This window comes from Salvelinus fontinalis, chromosome 2, assembly GCF_029448725.1.
Source record: "Salvelinus fontinalis isolate EN_2023a chromosome 2, ASM2944872v1, whole genome shotgun sequence".
NCBI classification, from domain to species: Eukaryota; Metazoa; Chordata; class Actinopteri; order Salmoniformes; family Salmonidae; genus Salvelinus; species Salvelinus fontinalis.
The window spans coordinates 23208005-23229410 of NC_074666.1; the positions used below are offsets into that span (position 1 = coordinate 23208005).

Sequence of the window (21406 nt, forward strand, 5' to 3'; positions counted from 1 at the left end):
TTATCCTCATAGAGTATCTTAGAGTTATGAGCATAAATAGTTTTGTAAGCTATACTGGTGCTGAAAAATACACAAAGTAACAACTAACCCCTGTCTCTTCTACCTGTAGTGTCGGTCTCTGTCCCTGGCACCAAACCAAGCCATACCTCGAAGGCTGTTGAAACCTACAAAAGTTTATTTTGTCAGGAAACTCCTGTTAGGTAAATATATTTCAGAGAGGCCCTTTTTTCATCAGATGATGATTGTCCAATTACTTATCAGATTGTTGTTTATAGCCAATAAAAAAAAGCATGCTTCTCCATTTTCAACCACAATCCCCAAATATTTGAATGAACCAACCATGACCCAAACAATTATGAATTTTCAGTGATGACATTTGTGAAATGAATCACCAAAGTGGGACAAGTACTGAAAACAGTCATTTATTTTTAAGAGAGACATTTTACTCACTCATGACATGATGTAAGAATGATGCATGTTGCTTCATTTCTGCTTGACTCAGACGGGTTGTCATAATCACCTAGCAATGCCGTCAGGGGTACGCCAAATAAAATGTGATTCACATTTTCAAACAGAGGTTGTTTTTTTTTCTCGCCTGAGTAGCCTCGTTTCACTGCCAAAAATAAAAATTAAACCTTCTAGTGTTCAGCGAAATAACAACACAATGTCAAATACAGGTAGCCTAGTCAAATAATTAACATCCAATCACATTAACCGTTACTCTCTCGCGGGAATTCCACTAACGGTCCGTATGTAGCCAAACGTAGCTGCTGCTCATTCCTTTTGCTCGAAAATTGATGAATGGTTAAAAAGAGTAAGGCCTGCGTCCATAGAGACACATACCAGCTCTACTACCAGTTGGTACAGGTGTAGTACTGCTACTACCAGCAGTACTACACATGCACCTGTCAACGACACAAGTTGTTCTGCATCCATGAGAACATCCAATGCTAGTATCAGTAATTCTACATTTGTTGTTAGCCCAGCTAGCATGGGCACTGACAGTTGTGAATCTAATGCAGCCGAAGAGCTACTGCCTCCTTACCCGGGGAAGCACCGAACAACAGACGGAGTTGGACCATCGAAAGGTGCAAATATGATGAGAATTACATAGGCGTACAGAGGCCCATTTATCAGCAACCAGTACTCCTGTGTTCTAATGGCACGTTGTGTTAGCTAATCCAAGTTTATCACAGACAGAGATGCAAAGAAAAAGCCATATCTCAGACTGGCCAATAAAAAGAAAAGATTAAGATGGGCAAAAGAACACAGACACTGGACGAAGGACAGCATCCCAGAGTCGCCTCTTCACTGTTGACGTTGAGACTGGTGTTTTGCGGGTACAATTTAATGAAGCTGCCAGTTGAGGACTTGTGAGGCGTCTGTTTCTCAAACTAGACACTCTAATGTACTTGTCCTCTTGCTCAGTTGTGCACCGGGGCCTCCCACTCCTCTTTCTAGTCTTGTTAGAGCCAGTTTGTGCTGTTCTGTGAAGGGAGTTGTACACAGCGTTGTATGAGATCTTTCGTTTCTTGGAAATTTCTCGCATCGAATAGCCTTAATTTCTCAGAACAAGAATAGACTGACGAGTTTCAGAAGAAAGTTCTTTGTTTTGAGCCTGTAAAAAAAAAAAAAACACAAATGCTGATGCTCCAGATCCTCAACTAGTTTAAAGAAGGACAGTTTTATTGCTTCTTTAATCAGGACAACAGTTTTCAGCTGTGCTATCATAATTCCAAAAGGGTTTTCTAATGATCAATTAGATTTTTAAAAGGATAAATTTGGATTAGCTAACACAACGTGCCATTGGAACACAGGAGGGATGGTTGCTGATAATGGGCCTCTGTACGCCTATGTAGATATTCCATTAAAAATCAGCCGTTTCCAGCTACAATAGTCATTTACAACATTAACATTGTCTACACTGTGTTTCTGATCAATTTGTTGTTATTTTAATAGACAAAAAATGAGCTTTTCTTTAAAAAACAAGGACATTTCTAAGTGACCCCAAACTTTTGAACGGTAGTGTATATTTGGAGTAGTGCCTTTCCTCAGCCACGGTGTGTTATATGTGCTATATGTGCAAAAATACTATCTCACAACTCGATGAAACCTTTACTCTTGCGCAGACTTTTTAGAAGCAAAACATACCAATTAGAAAAATAAGTCAAGGGAGTTTTTTGTTGTTGCAATAATTAAGATTGCTTTTGAGTAGTAAGACATGTATAAAAGCAACAGATACCATTAATGAGAAGGGGCTAGAAGGGTCTTATATGGTGAGTTACCGAGTGGCAAGGACAGGCAAGCCCCATACTATTGTAGAGGAATTCTTCCTGCTGCCACGGATATGGCTGGGACAATGCTGGGGGAAAAGGCCAAAAAAACTATAGACAATGCCCTCATCAAACAACACTGTTTCACGATGCATCAGTGACATGGCAGGAGATGTTTTGAAACAATTACTGCTTCTCTTAAAAGCCAGTGAATTCTATGCGTTACAGCTGGATGAATCAACAGATGTGGCGGGCCTGGCACAGCTCCTGGTATACGTCTGTTACGTTTATGGGGGGTCAATTAAGGAGATATCCTCTTCTGAAAACCACTGGAAACCAGGACAACAGGAGAGAATATTTTGGACAGCTTTGTGACATCAAATGGACTGTGGGGTTCAAGATGTGTTGGTATTTGTCCTTATGGCGCAAAAGCCATGACAGTGAGACATAGTGGAGTGGTAACGCGTGTGCAAGTAGTTGCTCCCGAAGCCACTTGGGTACACTGTAGCATCCACCGAGAGGCTCTTGCTGCCAAGGGAATGCCTGACAGCTTGAAAGACGTTTTGGACAATACAGTGAAAATGGTTAACTTTGTTAAAGCAAGGCCCCTGAACTCTCATGTATTTGCACTATGCACTATACAATGAAACGGGCAACAACCATGTAATGCTTTTACAACATACAGAATCACGCTGGTTATCACGAGACAAAGTATTGACATGTTTTTTTAATTGAGAGACAAGCTTAAAGTTTTTACTGACCATCATTTTCACTTGTCTGACCGCTTGCATGATGACGAGTTTCTCACACGACTGGCCTATCTGGGTGATGTTTTTTCTCACTCAATGATCTGAATCTAGGATTACAGGGACTCTCCGTTACTATATTCAATGTGCGGGATAAAATTGAGGCTATGATTAAGAAGTTGGAGCTCTTCTCTCTCTGCATTAACAAGGACAACACACACGTCTTTCCATCATTGTATGATTTTTTGTGTGCAAATGAACTCAAGCTTATGGACAATGTCAAATGTGATATAGTGAAGCACCTGAATGAGTTGGTTGCGCAATTAGACAGGTACTTTCCCGAAACGAATGACACAAACAACTGGTTTCGTTATACCTTTCATGCCCTGCCTCTAGTACACTTACCGATATCTGAACAAGAGAGCCTCATCGAAATTGCAACAAGTGATTCTGTGAAAATTGTAATTTAATCAGAAGCCACTGACAGATTTCTGGATTGGGCTGCGCTCAGAGTATCCTGCCTTGGCAAATCGCGCTGTTAAGACACCGATGCCCTTTGCAGCCACGTACCTATGTGAATGAAAACTAAATACAGGAGGCACAGACTGTGTGTGGAAAATTATTTAAGACTGAGACTCTCCAATGCAACCCAACATTGCAGAGTTACGTGCATCCTTTCAAGCACATCCTTCTCATTAACCTGTGATGAGTTATTCAGAATTTTTGATGAACAAATACGTTTTTATATGTAAGATGATTAAATAAAGAGCAAAATGATTGATTATTATTATATTATTTGTGCCCGGGTCCTATAAGAGCGCTTTGTCACTTCCCACGAGCCAGGTTGTGACGACAACTCACACTCATTGTTATGTTTAAATGTATCGTATGTGTGTGGCAGGCTTACAATTATGGCAAAAAACAACATTTGAGAGTGTGCTGACCTTGGTGCTAGAGGGGGTACGCAGCTGGAGGTTGAATGTTTGAAGGGGTACAGGACTATAAAAAGTTTGGGAACCACTGACCTACACCATTGCTTTATGCTATATGAATAACATGACGTTTCAATCCTGGTTCCTGTTAAGTCACTGCCCGCTGGGCACAGATGTCAGTTCAACATCTAGTTTTGATATATATTTGGTTGAGTTGTCAACTAATATGAATTCAACGTGAAACCTACGAAAAATATCACTGTCATTGTGTTTAGGTTTGGTGAAAAAAATACAACATTTCCTTACATTTGACAACTTTTTTCAAATCCAATCTGTTTTCCACATTGATTCAACATCATCACATTGATTTTTTTTGTTGGAATGATGTGGAAACAATGTTGATTGAACCAGTTTTTGCCCAGTGTGTGTGTTACGTGAGAATGCATTTGCTTATGTACACTAATTTCCCTTTAATGATGATGATCCACATGTTCCCATTTCAACTCAGCAATGTTTTTGGAGGTGAGCATTTTATTCTGATTTACATCAGCAGGGACTCTAGTTCTATCAGATGACTGACTGCTTGAGAAAAGTGAGGGGGAACTCATACGACCACATCTCTGTCAGCACAACTCAGGTAAGGGTAAAGTGCCTCCACCACAACTCCTCTACCATTCATCCCAGGGTACTTTCCATTTGGCCAATGTTTAAAAGGCTGCTGCTGATACCACAGCCAGTCAACACTTCGAGGAACTTACAGTTGAATTCTTGCCAGTGAATACAGACTTGAAGTCAGTGAGAATGTCCCTCCCCTACAGCCAGATCAAAAGAGATGAACAGTCTGCATGGTAAATGGTAGACCACAGGGCATCGAGGAAACACAGGAAGCACTGCTGTGTAACTTCCCTCACCAGCAGATCACACACAGCACTGTGGGAAATTTGGAGTGTCCCTTCTAGTGAATCTGACATGCTATTATTATTTTTGTATTTCTTGTGACTCCTTACAGTATGCGGTTACTCTGGTCAATAACACTTTGTCAGGTCAGGGTGTATACTGTATATAACGCATATAGTAACAATACAGGAAATAATAAAATAATTGCACATTCATTCACTGAAATTGGATGCAGGATGTTGATGCAGTCATCATGTTTCAAGAGAATCTCTTTTATTTTTTCTATGCCACACAGGAAATGCTGCTTGGCTTAGTTTAGGAAAGTCCCCTTTATTCTAGCTAAATACATATTTCTTTATAACTGAAGTTCACATAAACACTTTGGTTCATAACAGGTTTAAACCATTTTCAACCAAACCAGAGAAAATAGCATATGGATCTAAACCATTTGTCAACAAAAGTTACAATCTGAAAAACCCTCAACTCAAAATATTTTGCTTTCAAAGGAGTAATTTACAGCAAATCATTCCAAAAATGAGGCCTACTAAATAACTTTGACACTTGAATTCCTGCAAGGAGCCATAAGTCTGGGGGTATCAACAATGCCATACTAGGTTGTTCACATTGAAAATATGAGTTGTTTATTCATGTATTTCGAATTCCATAGTTAGTTCTCTTGCATTTGTCAGATATTATACCATTCTCAATCTCACTTGCCCAGCCCACCACTATGAAGAGCATGATTTCCATCACTTATCAATGTATAGGGAACAGGAGAGTTTGGAGGCAACTGTCAAAATACCAGGGTTGCATTCAAGAAATCTTTTGAAACTGTTCACCCTGGACACTTTGAAATAGTTTGTAACATCCATAGACAGACATTCAATCTGGTCTTCTGTCTGTGTCACAGGATCACAAAGGCTGATGGTGATATTAGAAATCAAGCACCAAACAATTTCCTTCCCAGTCACTGTAATGGACACATTGTGCAACCTTATTTGCAATAACAACAGTAAACACTGCAAAACATGGTACATCTGGTAGCTAAACAGCTATGACTTGAATACAACCCAGAACAAAGCAACCACCTGCCAGACCTCTTTAAAAAATATGTATTTACAGTAATTCTGTGGTACCATTAAACTGTTTTTATACAATCTGATAAGTCTGCAGTGATTCGTATTCAGTATGTTGATCTACTGTATTACCATGTCAGTTCTATTTGTGACACAAAAAAAACATATTTCCAATTATAATGTGAAGTTCCTTCATCAGTAATTGACCAAATCTTCTGTATCTCCTAGTTAGGTTCTCAAATACAAATATTTATATCAAAAGTTATACAGCACAATTCTCACCATTTCCTTTACAATAGCTTTGATTAGTGAACATTAAATTATTCACAAATTGGGATGGAACAAACAATGGTGTTGGCCGTGCTAAACAAACATGAAAGAACAACGACAAATCAAAACCGCTTCATAGGCACAACTTAAATAAAGGCATTTGTGAAATTGTCATATCTAATATGGCGCTTATGTTCAGTATCAATAGGCATTAAAACAAAAATGCTATGACCACTTTTATTTACAAACGGCTAAAATCTCTTGACAGATTCATGCTTTACTTCACAACCTGAATGTGTCTTTAAAGTGCATGCAACAATAAGCAGTTTTACTGAGTTGAATCATTGGGATAAAATACACACCTTGATCAAACTGATACCAATAAATCCTAAATACTGAACAATGGGAAATAAATACCGTAATTGTTTAAAAAAAGTGAAGGACTATATTTTTTAGCGCAATATGGAATTAAGTAAAAGCTCTCCATAAAACTGTACATACAACATCTGACACCGTCCCCATACCCTCTTTTTAACTCACAGTTTTCACATCCAGTATTTTTCACATTCTCTGAGAAGATGAAGCAGCTAAACATCACGGTGTCGTCCGCAGCTCACATTCCACAATCGCAATGCCCCTCAATGTAACATAAGCATTAAGCATTAATGAACATGATGGTTAATACTTAAACATATCAAAGTGCTCATTTTTACTAAAATTTCCTGAATTTTATACCAAAAGGAGCTGTGACGGCATGGAGGAAAGAGTCAGTTCTTATTTTTGATAAGCATTAGTTTCTTGGTTTGTCTTGTGTTTTGGATGAATCTTGTTTTATTTTCCCCCTTTTTTAAATTGCACAAAAGTAGTTCCCCTGGCACATGACAGCACTATGCTATGATGTGGTATCTAAAAGACTAGAGAGAGAAAGGGCGAGAGAGTTATCCAGCGTTGTCACTGTGGAGGTTGACGATGGTCAAGTCGACAGTGAGACCGTGCAAGCACGTGTCTACACCATACACCAGAAGGGAAGAGTCCTCCACACACACATCCATTTTCATCTGTCGTCCTCCTTGGGGAAGTCCAGTGATCCTAAACTCTCAAACCCCAGCTTAGCGCTCTCTGCATCGAACGCGTCCATCTCCCTCTCTTGCCGTTCAAACAGGTGCTTGATCCTTTCAGTGCGTTCCTTCTGAAGTGAGGCCAGCTCCTCTTCAATCTGAATCCATGTTGAATATTAAACAATAAAGTAAGTGAAGTGGTCAGTTTAAAGAGGTGAGTCTGTGTTACTTATAAAATAATCAAAACATACCTTTTGTTCCAGGTGGGCCCTGCGTAAGGAGACTTCCTGCTCCAGCTTCTGCAGCTCCCGCTCGTGTTGGGCTTCTGTCTGGGCCTTGGTCTTGTTCTGGTAGGCATCCAGGAGCTCCATCTCCTGCTGCAGCTGCTGCTTCAATGCCTGGCACTCTCCTTGCTGCTCCTCCTCCAGACGCATCTGGAGGACCACAGAGACGAGAGCGAGAGGGGTTAAAAATACATGTAAGTAAAGTAGCCTTGCACGAGCTGGAACGACTCATAGGATCAAAAGCTTATCTCCTGTTTCTGTAGCGTGAGGCAGCTTGATGTGCAAATACACCACTGGGCAGGACACTAGTCTATCGCAGGGCCTTAACCCAATCCATCTCCTTAATGCTGAGTGACAAGCAGACTCATCGGGTCCAATTTTTTTTGTCTTTGGTATGACTCGGCCAGGGATCGAACTTCCGACCTTCCCATCTCAAGTCGAACACTCTAACCACAAGGCCACCGAGTTGGCAAAAAATGTAATGCATGTACCAGCAGAGATTTGTGTGACTGTTTGGAGGTTCAGGGTAAGTCCCCTTACCGCTTGTGAGGCCATCATCTCGTTGATGCTCTGCTCGTACTGCTCGGCCAGCACGGCGAGCTTGCGTGTCTGCTCCTCCTTCAGTGACTTTAGGATGGCTTTGTGCTCACTCTTAGGAGAGACCTCAAGCTGATGGTTCCTCAGGGCTTTGTACTGCTTGGTCTGCACCTTACACGTGTCCTGGAACTGTTTCTTGATCTGCATCTCCAACATCTCCAGAAGGACAAATGGAAAGAAAAATTGTAAGAAATATACAGTAAGAACCAATAAATTTGCCAGTTTTGGGTGCTGGCTGAGCTTCAGTCTGACCAGGGGTACAACTTTAACTAAAGGGTCTTTGCTAGATGTACAGGCATACAATGATTTACCATTGGCTCTTACTAAACCAAATGTGCAGTGCAACAGCTGCAGTATAGATTCTATGCACCTTGAGGTTCCGGGGCTGCTGCCGCTGCTCTAGGGCGTGCTTCCTGTGCAGCTCTCTCTGCCGCCGGCCGTTGTACTCCTCCTGGTTCTCCAACTCGGTCTGGTGCTGCAGGCGGATCAGCTCAACACGGAGCCTCTGCAGTGTCTGCAGCTGCCTGCGCTCCAGCTCCTGAGTGGACTCGTCCTGTCGGATCATCAGGGCCTGCTCCATCTCCTTCTGGGTCTTCTTCTTATTCAGCTCCTGGGACGGGACATATTCCTCATCTTTCCATTTCATTTTAAATATACAGTTCTTCAGATTTGTACAATGCAAATTAGGCCATTTAACAAAAGAGGTTAAGATGACTATTTTACCGGGAACTATGGGGCAAAGTTGAAGAAAGCAATCATACAACAGACTGATAAAGAAGGGATATAAAAGCGCACATCTATCAGCATCATGGACCCTGCATGTAGTGAGTTCAGTTAGCTAACTAAATCTCAGAGAGTAACTGTACCTCTCTCATTTGCTCCTGTTCAAACTCGTGCCTCCTGACCAGTGTCCTGCGTTTCATGGCCCGGCAACTCCTGTCATAGACCAGCCTCTGCTGGTCAAGGAGATGGGCCTCATCATCAGCCTGTGAGCGCTGCACCGTCTCCTTGTGCCTGGACAGACGCTCCTGCTTCTCCTCCTTGGGTGTACTGGGGTCCTCATTCATCTCCTGCAACACCCAGACAAGAACCAGGGCTTAGTGGGTCATGGGAGAAAATGCATGGAAAAATGCAAACAATTTGTTAATGATTCATACATTTACCTCTTTGATCTTGTCTTTACAGAGCCTGTACTCTCTCTTCTGGTTGTCTAAGAAGGTGGTCAGCTCCTTCTTTTGCTGGGCAATGATCTGTTGCTGGATCCTCTTCTCCTCTGCTGTAGCTGCCTTTAACTGTACGGGAACATTTTAAAGGTTTATCACCTCCCTTTGATGTTCTGTTTAAAATTCTGACATTATGCTGAAAGGGCAACATTCTAAGGATGCTATCTAATCAAGGAGTTGAACATTTTCAGTTTACACCTCATTCATACCAATCAGGACCTACTGTCCTACCAGGCGACAGTACATCATTCACCTCTTTGTCTGTGTGAACGGCGTGCCGTTTGGCCAGTCTCTCCAGTTCTATGTAAGTGTTGTTGGCGTGGGTCTCCACTTCTTTCTGCAACCGGAGCCTAAGCTCATCCATCTCCGCCTTCAGCCTGTTTTCCAGGGCGATCAGCTGCTTCTGGTGCTGCCGCCGCATGCGCTTATAACCAGACATCTGCTCCCGCAGCTCAGAGTCCTGCTCATGCTCCTGGATCTACCTGGTAACCTGGACACAGGGGTCAGGGGTCGGGGGCCACAGAGAGAACGGTCAGGGGTGAAAAGCAAGAGGGCCCGTGAAGGAAGACGACTGTAAAATGTAAATGTACTGTGTCGTTCGAGTATCCTAGTCATATTCAGTAATAGACCTTAAAATACAGTAGAACAATGTTCTTTGTGAATCTGAAACATAACTTAACATATTTTATTGTCTTTGCAAGAATACCTTAAATGAAATAGCGAGTCCCCACAAAGACTATTTACAGTAGACCTAAAGCTAACTACAGTATTTATTTGGTTCTATGTATTTGCTTTTACTCTAGAGAGCATTCTCTGAATTTCACCCTTGATGTAGTATAACTAAATTAATTCCAGAATATACCGAATATAATCTGCGTTCTAGTCCAACATGTAAAGTCCAATCAATTATAACTGAAGATGGCCTCTATGACCACCTATCACAAATCCTGTCATAAATTTGACACATAAAATACACACGCAAAGGCACATGCACACAATTGTTATTTGGTGGACATTCCTGGGGATTATTAGCTACAGTATTTGTGGATAGCATTTTCCAGGGCAGGAAATAATGCACACTGTTCCTCTTCACTGATTGATCATTGCTGCTTGGCTCAGATTTCATGCTAGAAACATAGCACATGCATCATCAATTATGGTTGCTACATACATTAACATAAAGAGGGTGCCTTGAACGTCAATGTGGTGTTCCTCATGCTAATATATCTGTCACGTACAAACTGTATATGTAGCCACAAATGGAGCGGTGTGAGCCTGGGTTGCAGGCCTAATATTGAATGGTAAAGGTACAGCTTGTAAATAAATAACAAAAACACTTGAAATCATGATAAACCGATATCGAAAGAGATTTGATAGAAATCCAAACGATTACACACATATAAAAGCACAGGCAGAGGGGGGAAACGGAGGATTGAAAGAATTACACTTATTAACGGGATCCGGTTGCCATGACTACAGATGTGCAGCTGAGAGGGCGGAGAGATCCCCCCCATTTTTCTTATGCAAACAGCGGGGAGAGGGAGCCTGCCTACCAAAGATGCTGATGATTTGATGGTGGCAAAGCATTCACAGATCTTGCAGTCGAGAGCCCGGCTCTTGTGAGAAGAAGTAGGCCGCAGCTCTGGCCTGGCGTCCCTGTGCACAGCCTCATCCCTCACGCAAGCATGGTCCTGCAGGGGGGGAGGAAAAGTAGGAGAGAGAGGGGGTGGGCGCTTCCCAGGCCCTCTGTGCTCGCTGTTGCTGCTGCTATCGCTGCCGTGTCTCCCAGCATCCAGCACACATCCTGCTTTAAATGCATCCTTCCCCTGCGTGGTCCCTCGCTACTGCCTGCAGCTCCTCGCTAGAAATGAACAGGGCATCGCAGAGTGATAGCGGGCCCCGCCAGGAAGGCAGCAGCTGAAGGCAGTCCTTGTCTCTGGCGTCTCCACTTCCTGAGGAGGAGGAACCAAATGGATCCGGTGGGAAAGGGTGAAATATACAATGCCTATAACATACAATCAGGGCAAAAAGAAGAGGAGGGAAATTATAAAGAGAGATTGTTGCACTCCTCCCGAACTCAAAATAAAATTAAAAGATTATGGGCAGTATTCCTTTTCTTGTATTCCCATGATGATATGAAATGTTAGGTGATCTATGAAACTATGCAAATCAAACAGAGATCCATCCAAGGCATATTTCTCCTATGACGATACTAATCAGCTAGATATTTATTATATATTCCAATTCATTTTCAGTCAAAATACATTGTGCTCTTTCTTATATGGTTGTTTCTAGTGCCTTCTATTGATCTCTCCAGCTCTCTCACTAGCCATCTTTCACACTCCCACTTTATTTTTAAAGAGACACTGCAATGTTTCACATACTTGATGGAAGCTGTACAACGATTCTTTAAATTCATTATATGGTGTGGATTCCTTCATTTAATAGAATGTTGTTGATTCTTGATACAGATTTGTAAACATTTCTGAATAAACAACAAGGTCATTATAAAAGTCATACAATAGTAGTATTGTAAAAACTACTTAAAACGAATACTAGTTCAAAGGGCTGGCTGTAGGTAACCTGCTGTACAGATAACTTGATTACCCTTTACAATAACTTTCATGAATAAGCCATTATAAATGTTTATATGTGTCTTGTAAATTATTATGCATGCCATAATTGCTTCTGAATTGTAATTATGTTTATACATGCTTAAAATAAATGTAATTATAATTCATTAATAGGTACGCTGTTTATAAATATGTATATTATTTGTTAAAGCTGCAATATGTAACTTTTTGGGCAACCTGACCAAATTCACATAGAAATGTGAGTTATACAGTGCATTCGGAAAGTATTCAGATTCCTTGACTTTTTCAACATTGTGTTACGTTAGCCTTATTCTCTTCATTCTACACACAATACCCTATAATGACAAATTAAAAACAGGTCAGTACCTTGTTGAAGCACCCTTGGCAGCGATTACAGCCTCAAGTCTTCTTGGGTATGAGAGGGAGGTTCCCCCATTCTACTCTGCAGATCCTCTCAACCTCTGTCAGGTTGGATGGGGATTCCTTATTTACAAGGACGGCCTACCAAAAGGCAAAAGGCTTCCTGTGGGGACGGGGCCTGGAATTAAAATAAATAAATAAATACAATATAAATATAGGACAAAACACACATCACAAAAAGAGAGACAGCACAGCACTACATAACGAGAGGCCTAAGACAACAACATAGCAAGGCAGAAACACATGACCACAGCATGTTAGCAACACAACGTAACAACATGGTAGCAGCACAAAACAAGGTATAAACATTATTGGGCACCGACAACAGCACAAAGGGCAAGAAGGTAGAGACAACGATACATCACACAAAGCAGCCACAACTGTCAGTAAGAGTATGCCCCCTTTATTTATCCTATGGTTCGGACTTGGTGTACAGGAAGAATACAGTAAGAATGGTCCATGTTCTGAATTCTGTCGCTGTACATTTCAAAAGTGCTGAACAAATAGTTATATTGACTACATCCGTCCTAGCTCGCTCATTAATGTCTTAATCAAAATTACGTATTGCCTCTTATCCGCTCGTCATCCCCTTATGCCATAGTTTGTACATCTTAATTGTCAGTAGAAACCACATTTGTTTAACGTAAGTCAGCCATATCAGCTATGTTTTTTTAAAGGCAGTAAATGAGGCTGAATTAACTGTTTCGCTGCCAGACAAGGCTCCACTGATAGCCATGTGTAGCAGTGGTAAGGTGTTGGGATTGCTGTTGGGACAGCATTATGTAGGCCCTAACAGTTTGTGGGCACCGTTTGTCATCGTTATAGTCCAATTAATGTATTGTTTAGTGTTGTGTAGTGGCTTTGCTGGCATGCCCCACCAAGATGTACATGCTAAAATCGCCACTGCAGCTGACCCAGTGTGGTTTCATAAATTTAGTATGAGATTTAAATGGAGTTCTTCTGGATCATTGCACCAGAAACTTAGAACCTATCACTGACCATGGATGAAGGTGTACTACAAGATCAAGCATTTTCTGGAGTGTGTTAAAACAGAGAAGGAACTGGCTAACATGAAATAAGACTTTTCAAAATGCAAAGCGAATTTGGCCAAGGCTGATGCGAGGAAGAAGGCGATTGAGGAAATAGGGCATCTCTTCTGCAAGAGATGAATGACTTGCAACTCCAAGTAGCATCTTTGAGTGAGCATTTTTCATAGAACACAATCATTAGCTGATGAACATTTCAAAATGTTTCAAAGATACCGTTGCATCAATTCATTGATATTGTGTAATTAAATAAACTGTACATGTACTCTTGTTACGACAGCAGGAATCTGAGAATCTCACAGATGCTGAGGAGAGATGTGAGGGACTCAACAAGAATAAGATCCAGCTTGAGGCCAAACTTAAAGAGACAACCGAGAGACTGGAGGATGAGGAGGAAATGAATGTTGAGCTGACTACCAAGAAGAAGAAGCTGGAGGATGAGTGCTACGAGCTCAAGAAAGACATTGATGACTTAGAGCACCTCTGGCTAAAGTGGAGAAGAAGAAACATATAACAGAAAACAAGGTATGGCGTAATAGATTATATTGTTTCATTGTAAATTCAACCTGCTAATGTGAATGGAATGATGAAAATTACATTTTGATTTGGTATCAACACAGTTCGACTCTCGTTCACTTTAACCAGGTTAAAAATCTGACAGAGGAGATGGCCTCTCAAGATGAGAGCATTAGCAAGCTAACCAAGGAGAAAAAGCCCTCCAAGAGGCACATCTGCAGACCCTGGTGGATCTCCAGGCAGAGGACGACAAAGTTAACACTGACTAAATCCAAGACCAAGCTTGAGCATCAAGTGGATGATGTGAGTTTAGATTTTGATCAACTAGCTGGAATAAAACCGTCTCAGAATTACATTTAACAAATATGTTCTCTAATTGTATAGCTTGAGGGTCTTCAGGATCAAGAGAAGAAGCTCCACATGGAAATTGAGAGAGCCTAGAGGAAGCTTGAGGGTGACCTAAAACTGGCCCAGGAATCCATAATGGATCTAGAGAATGACAAGCAGCAGTCAGAAGAGAAGATCAAAAAATAACATGGACTGCAATTTAGTAAATCATCTACTGTATCAACATATACATTTTATTAGGATTCAGACTTAACTGTCAACATTGCCTATGTATATAACAGGAAGGACTTTGAAACCAGCCAGCTTCTAAGCAAGATTGAAGTTGAGCAATCTTTGGGGTCTCAGCTACAGAAGAAAATCAAGGTGTTCTAGGTGTGAAGTATGCAGTTTATAATGTATTTATTTTCATTCAATAATTTATATATGTGTGAAAGGTGGACTCAATTGCATTAACCTTTTCATCTTAGGCCTGTATTGAGGAACTGGAAAAAGAGATTGAGGCAGAACGTACTGCCCACGCTAAGGTTGAAAAGCAGAGAGCTAATCTTTCCAGGGAACTTGAAGAGATCAGTGAGAGGTTTGAAGAGGCTGGTGGTGCAACTGCTGCTCAAATTGAGATGAACAAGAAGCGTGAGGATGAGTTCCAGAAGCTGCGCCGGGACATTGAGGAATCCACCCTGCAGGATGAAGATACCGCTGCTGCTCTCCACAAGAAGCAGGCTGACAGCGTAGCAGAGCTGGGAGAGCAGATATGCAACCTTCAGCGCATCAAGCAGAAGCTTGAGAAGGAGAAGAATGAATACAAAATGGAGATTGATGATCTCTCATGTTACAGTATCATAGAGGACACCAATTAATATGAATGTAATTTCAATCATGAGTGATGTGCATTTACACCAGGTGAATATAGCGAGCAGCTTAAAGAGAAAGAAGCTCTTGTTTCTCAGCTGACCAGAGGGAAGCAGGCACACACTCAGCAGATTGAGGAGGTGAAGATACACATTGAGGAGGAGGTCAAGGTAAGGACCTGTCATTACAAACAATCAATTCCTACATTTTCATTTGTAACTTTATTATAACCAATTACTTGTTTTTCCTTCTTAAAGGCTAAACCCTAGCCCATTGTTTGTAATCAGCCAGCCATGACTGTGATATGCTGAGGGAGCAGTTTGAGGACGAACAGGAGGCCAAGGCTGTGCTGCAGTGTGTAATGTCCAAGGCCAACAGTGAGGTAGCTCAGTGGAGAATCAAGTATGAAACTGATGCAATCCAGTGTACTGAAGAGCTTGAGGAGGCAAAGTGTGTTCAAAAGTAACAACTAATACAGTATGTAGCTCTTTTTCTGATTTTTGTTCTCATAGTTTCTCATTGCATAATTGTCATGTTCAACAGGAAAAGCTTGCCACCCATTTGCAGGAGGCTGAGGAACAAATTGAAGCTCTGTACTCCAAGTGTGCTTCTCTGGAGAAGACCAAACAGAGACTCCGGTGAGAGGTAGAGGACCTCATGGTTGATGTGGAGAGCGCTAATGCCATGGCTGCCAACCTTGATAAGAAGCAGAGGAACTTTGACAAGCTAGAAAGGGAGAAAGCATACTAATAAAAAGAGATGATTGTAATGAGAAACAATGACAGATCATTATATTTCTTGATCATAGTAGTGTAAGTTAGTCACATTGTACATGTTTGCAGGTTCTGGCTGAGTGGAAACAGAAGTATAGGAAAGGACAGACAGAGCTGGAGTGATCTCAGGAAGAGATTCTCTCTATGACCACTGAGCTGTTCAAGATGAAGAACTCCAATGAGGAGGCTCTGGATCAGCTGGAGACCCTGAAATGTGAGAACAAGAACTTGCAGTATAGTGGTTCAATTAATGTTCAGTCAAGAGAGCAATTAGCCAAAGAAATCTGTAAAACCAATCACATATCACATATTTAGAGGACGTTTTAAAAGCAGAAGTTGAATGACATTAATGCTGTTATAACCCCAGCCTTTTGGACAATTCTGGACAATTCCACTTAGTGTAATATTCACCCTTTTTTAACTGCTAATAAATCCAGAAATGTATGGAGCCACATATAATTTGAAAAAGCATAAATGTAAGATTAAATATAAGCCTTTTAAACGTTCCTAGGTCCATCCTACACACACAATAATGTATACTTAAAAAAATGTAATAAAAAATAAATGTTTCCTCCATAGACATCCAAATAATTTTTTACTGAGATATTCTTTCTCTTTCCCCAATAGATCAACAGTGTCAAACATAGCAACACCAAAAAGGTTCATGATTGGGTGAATAGCTCCGATTTTACAGCAATTTATGTGTGCATGTCGCAATTCTGGGTGTTGTTGGCCTGCTTCCTTTTTAGTAGCTAGCTAGCTAAAAATTGATATTCAAGAAGGCATGTGTAAATGATAACAGGGATGTTTTATACTGTTAGCTTGAATCCGTGGGATTTCAATTATGTAAAGATCAGAGGCGTCATGCCCGTAAAGGGCACCAGTGCGTGTGTCCCCTCAGATTTGTCCTGTTTTTCAGACGTTAAATTAATTAAAATGTTTAATTAACTGGATTTTTAATCCCACGTTTTATCATAATTATTTATAAGATCTGTCAGCTGTATTTTGTGGCGGGGGCACATTGACTGGACCAGACAAAGAGCACCCAAAACCCTATTCTACCTAGTAGGTGGTTCATTCCAAGGTGCACCACACAGCAAATGCTAGGCAAGATGCTAGATACTCTAGTGCATGCAGACAGTATCGTCAGTGGAGGAGGAGCGAGTGTTGAGTGACACACACAGCGTTTTAATAAAGTTAGAGTAGTTTGTCTGACTATCTTAGCTGGCATCCCTGCTAGCATTGTTGCTTTAGAAAATACAAAAATTGCTTTAATTCTTGGGTTATGATACTATATGCCAGTGTGGCAGTTGTACTAAACTCCAAAGGCATAAAAGTTCTTAAAGAATCAATGTGCATCATTCATTTAAATGACAATTGAACAGGTAAAAGGTATAGTTAGATAACCTATGCAGAAAAATACACTTTATATTTTTTTACATAGAATTAGGCATTATGATTATGGCTCTGGATTACAGGAAAAAGCTGTTTCAGGTGTTTGAAAAATGTAAAATTCTACGACCTACAGACTTATCCCAAAAACAAAAAATGTTTCCAAAATGTAGGCGGTACATGGGGTTATAGCAGGTTTTAATGTGTCTAGTTGAATCAATATTTTTGACCAAAACGCCTTTCTGTGTATCTGCAAAGAAGATATCAGACCTGACTGAACAGATAAGAGAGACTGGAAAGAGCATTCATGAGCCGGAAAAGGCCAAGAATACTGCAGAGTCTGAGAAGGCAGAGATCCAGACTGCTCTGGAAGAAGCTGAGGTTAGTAGTCATATGCATGAATATGCCCAGTAAGCTTAGTCGAAAAATGTATATAATTTGTTTCTTGTGTAATACATAGGAACCTCTGGAACATGATAAATCCAAGATTCCGCGTTTCCAGCTGGAGCTCAACCAGGACAAGGGTGAAGTCGACAGAAAGCTTGCAAAGAAGGATGAGGAGATGGAACAGATCAAGAGGAACAGCCAGATGGTAATGAACCCATGCAGAGCAATCTGGGCCCTGAGAGTCAAGAAGAAGATGGAGGGAGACCTCAATGAGATGGAGATTCAGATGACTCATGCCAACCACCAAGCTGCTGAGGCACAGAAACAGCAACGGTACTTCCAGGGACAACTCAAAGACAAGGTAAGCTTTTTGATCAACATTTGTTTACAAAGTCAATCACTTAATGACTACCCCCATGTTTCAAATCATATCGAATCAAATCAAATTGTATTGGTCACATACACGTGATTAACAGATGTTATTGCGGGTGTTGCGAAAGCTTGCGCTTCTAGCTCCAACAGTGCAGTAATATCTAACAAGTAATATCTACACAACATATACCCAATAGACACAAATCTAAGTAGGAATGAATTAAGACTTTATACATATATGGATGAGCGATGTCAGAGCGGAACGGACTAAGATACTGTAGAATAGTATAGAATACAGTATATACATATGAGATGAGTAATGCAAGATATGTAAACATTATTAAGTGACGAAGATACCGTAGAAATATAGAAAACAGTATATACATACATATGTGATGAGTAATGTCAGATATGTAAACATTATTAAGTGACTAAAATACCATAGTATAGAATACAGTATATACATATGAGATGAGTAATGCAAGATATGTAAACATTATTAAAGTGACTAGTGTTCCATTCCTTAAAATGGCCAGTGATTTCCAGTCTATGCTTATAGACAGCAGCCTCTACTTTTGTTCCATAACATCTTTATTATTAGGATGCCAAACTGCACCTTGATGATGCAATCAGAGGACAGGATGACATGAAGGAGCAGGCAGCCATGGTGGAGCGCAGGAACGCCCTGATGTTGGTTGAGATTGAGGAGCTGAGGGCTGCTCTGGAGCAGACAGAGAGAGGCCAAGCAAGAGCTGGTGGATGCCAGTGAACAGGTTGGACTGCTGCTCTCAGGTAGTCATTTCATTTATACCTTTTGTTTACATTTTATCCTAATTTTGATGAACTTGTTCTTTACATGATTTGTCTTGAAGATAATTCTTCTGAGCACCAAGAATAAGCTTGCGGTTGCTTGGTTTCAGGTCCAAGGTGAGGTGGAAGACACTGTTCACAAAGTCAGAAATGCAGAGAAGGCCAAGAAGCCCATCACTGATGGGAGTAAAATAAAATATGTATGTATTAATTACCTAAAACTTTCTATAAACAAATTTGATGTCACAAACCATGCTGCATTGATAGCTGAGGAGCTGAAGAAGGAGCAGGACACCAGCACTCACCTGGAGAGGATGAAGAATAACCTGAAGGTAACAGTCAAGGACCTGCAGGTCCGTCCGGGTGGGAAGTAAGTTAATGATTGATTTACTATTGATAACAGGCGCTAACATTTGAAAGGGGATAGCTATACACTATATGTACATAATGAGCAGAATTCTAATCAAAATATCGATTCCTAAATCAAGGTGCGTGAACTGGAGTCTTGCCTGGTAGGTGGAGCAGATACTATTAAAGGTGTCCACAAATGTGAGAGGAGAGTGAAGGAGCTCAACTACCAGGTAAATTAATTGTCTGTGTTGAACAAATGGCTAGAAAATGATTCGACTCTCAGCATCTAAAATAAAACTAATGTCACACCTCCCTCAAACTGAGTAGGACGAGAAGAATGTTACCAGGCTGTAGGATTTGGTGGACAAGCTGCAGTTGAAGGTTAAGGCCTACAAGAGGCAGGCTGAGGAAGCGGTAAGTCACTTAAAAGCAAATTCATCTCTAATTATTCTACAAAACATGGTAAACCTGAACTGTACCACCCTTAGCCTTCTAATTACAACTATCTCTTATTGTCCTTTCAGGAAGAACAAGCCAACACTCACCTGGCCAAGTTCAGGAAGGTGCAGCATGGACTGGAGGAAGCTGAGGAGCGTGCTGACATTACTGAGTCCCAGCTGAGAGCCAAGAGTTGTGACTCTGGAAAAGGTCATTTTGACGTTACATTCTGTTTAATGGAAAAGTTATCCTATTTTACATTTTATTCCATTCTCCAAAGACGAGTGTGCAAGGAACAAGTTCCTGATGCCTTTCTGTGTTTCATATAATGTGAAAGTCAATGTGAAAGTGTATTAAACCGTTAATCGCACCAGTATTATTCGTTTTGCATGAAACTCCCTCTTAACATCCCAAGGGGTTTATTTCCCCATTTGTGGAAATAAATCTGGTTGTTTGTATGATTCATTTGTGTATTTCCAGGAAACAAAAGAAGCTGAATAAAGAAGTGTTCATCAACAATGCTACTGAAGTTCTCAAAACTGCTCATACAATGATTGCCATTGTGAAAGTCTTTATGTGCATTGATTAAAATATTAAACAATATCATCTCTGCAGTTTTGTTAATTCTTTAACTGAAATTAATGTATTTCAAAATATATTTTCAACCAAATGATCGAATGCATAATTCTTATAGGTCGAATAATATAAGTGCATTTGACCTACCTATTCGACCACCTATTTAAAGGCCCAGTTTTCCTGTGTTTTATATGTATTTCCATACTACGAGGTTGGAATAACTGTGAAATTGTGAAAATTATGATACATTTCAACCTGTTTTGGTGGGATGGAGTTTTGGCTAAATTAGTTAATAAACCAATAAGAAAGATAGTTCCAATCCTCTCTGCCAATAACGTCTAGTTTTCAGTTTTTCCCTCCCCACTCAGATCACTCCCAGACAGTCCTGGCAAAATTCTTGCTTGAGAAATTGCTTTGCTAAGAAACTATTTTAGTTTGTTATTGACCATTATAATTTTTTTAAATCACAGTAAGGTACTTAATTGTTACCCAGAAATTATTTGATATTGAGATAAAAATGGCTGTCTTGGACCTTTTTAACATTTATCTGGTTAAACCCCCTGCAATCCCTTGGTGGAAAAATTGCCTGCTCTGCATCGGCTATGTAGTTGTAGCCTACAACTGTGCAAGCCAACAACAGCAACTTGGGACATCATTCATGTAAAATTCTGTCCACGATAAGCAGACTGATAAGCAGCTAGTCTCTCAAACCCGACCATAGGCAACAAAGTGACTAGGGTCTGGTTTCAGTAACGGAACTCTGGAGCTCTGTCAGAGTGACCATCGGGTTCTTGGTCACTTCCCTGACCAAGGCCCTTCTCCCCTGATTACTCCGCTTGGCCCGGGAGGCCAGCTCTAGGAAGAGTCTTGGTGGTTCCAAATGTCTTCCATTTAAGAATGATGAAGGCCCCCGTTTTCTTGGGGACCTTCAATGCTGCAGAAATATTTTGTTAACCTTCCCCAGGTCTGTACCTCGACACAATCCTGTCTCGGAGCTCTACGGACAATTCCTTCGACCTCATGGTTTTTGCTCTGACATGCACTGTCAACTGTGATACCTTATATAGACAGGTGTGTGCCTTTCTAAATCATGTCAAATCAACTGAATTTACCACAGGTGGACTCCAATCAAGGTGTAGAAACATCTCAAAGATGATCAATGGAAACAGGATGTACCT

General features: G+C 40.8%; 1 protein-coding gene and 1 pseudogene across 1 annotated transcript; one reads left to right on the plus strand and one right to left on the minus strand.

The window, feature by feature from the left end:
- Window positions 1–5099: 5099 nt before the first annotated feature.
- LOC129814442 (serine/threonine-protein kinase TAO3-like) lies at window positions 5100–11698 on the minus strand. The gene is made up of 8 exons (XM_055867560.1): window positions 10910–11698; window positions 9610–9846; window positions 9297–9425; window positions 9000–9203; window positions 8504–8743; window positions 8077–8289; window positions 7504–7686; window positions 5100–7410 (listed from the first exon to the last, which is right to left on the minus strand). Exons 2-8 carry the CDS (start codon window positions 9793–9795, stop codon window positions 7249–7251), a joined length of 1317 nt encoding a protein of 438 aa, XP_055723535.1. The 5' UTR covers window positions 9796–9846; window positions 10910–11698; the 3' UTR covers window positions 5100–7248.
- Window positions 11699–13535: 1837 nt separating this feature from the next.
- Window positions 13536–20149, plus strand: LOC129833741 (myosin heavy chain, fast skeletal muscle-like; annotated as a pseudogene).
- The last annotated feature ends 1257 nt before the right edge of the window (window positions 20150–21406 follow it).

Bases quoted from the DNA above. Each gene is read 5' to 3' on its own strand.
- LOC129814442 (XM_055867560.1), bottom strand. From the start codon at position 9,795: ATGTCTGGTTATAAGCGCATGCGGCGGCAGCACCAGAAGCAGCTGATC. The intron at 9,204-9,296 runs GTAAATGTATGA...TGGGTGTTGCAG, and splicing joins GTAAAGACAAGATCAAAGAG to GAGATGAATGAGGACCCCAG. The intron at 8,744-8,999 runs GTACAGTTACTC...GTCCCGTCCCAG, and splicing joins AACAGGAGCAAATGAGAGAG to GAGCTGAATAAGAAGAAGAC.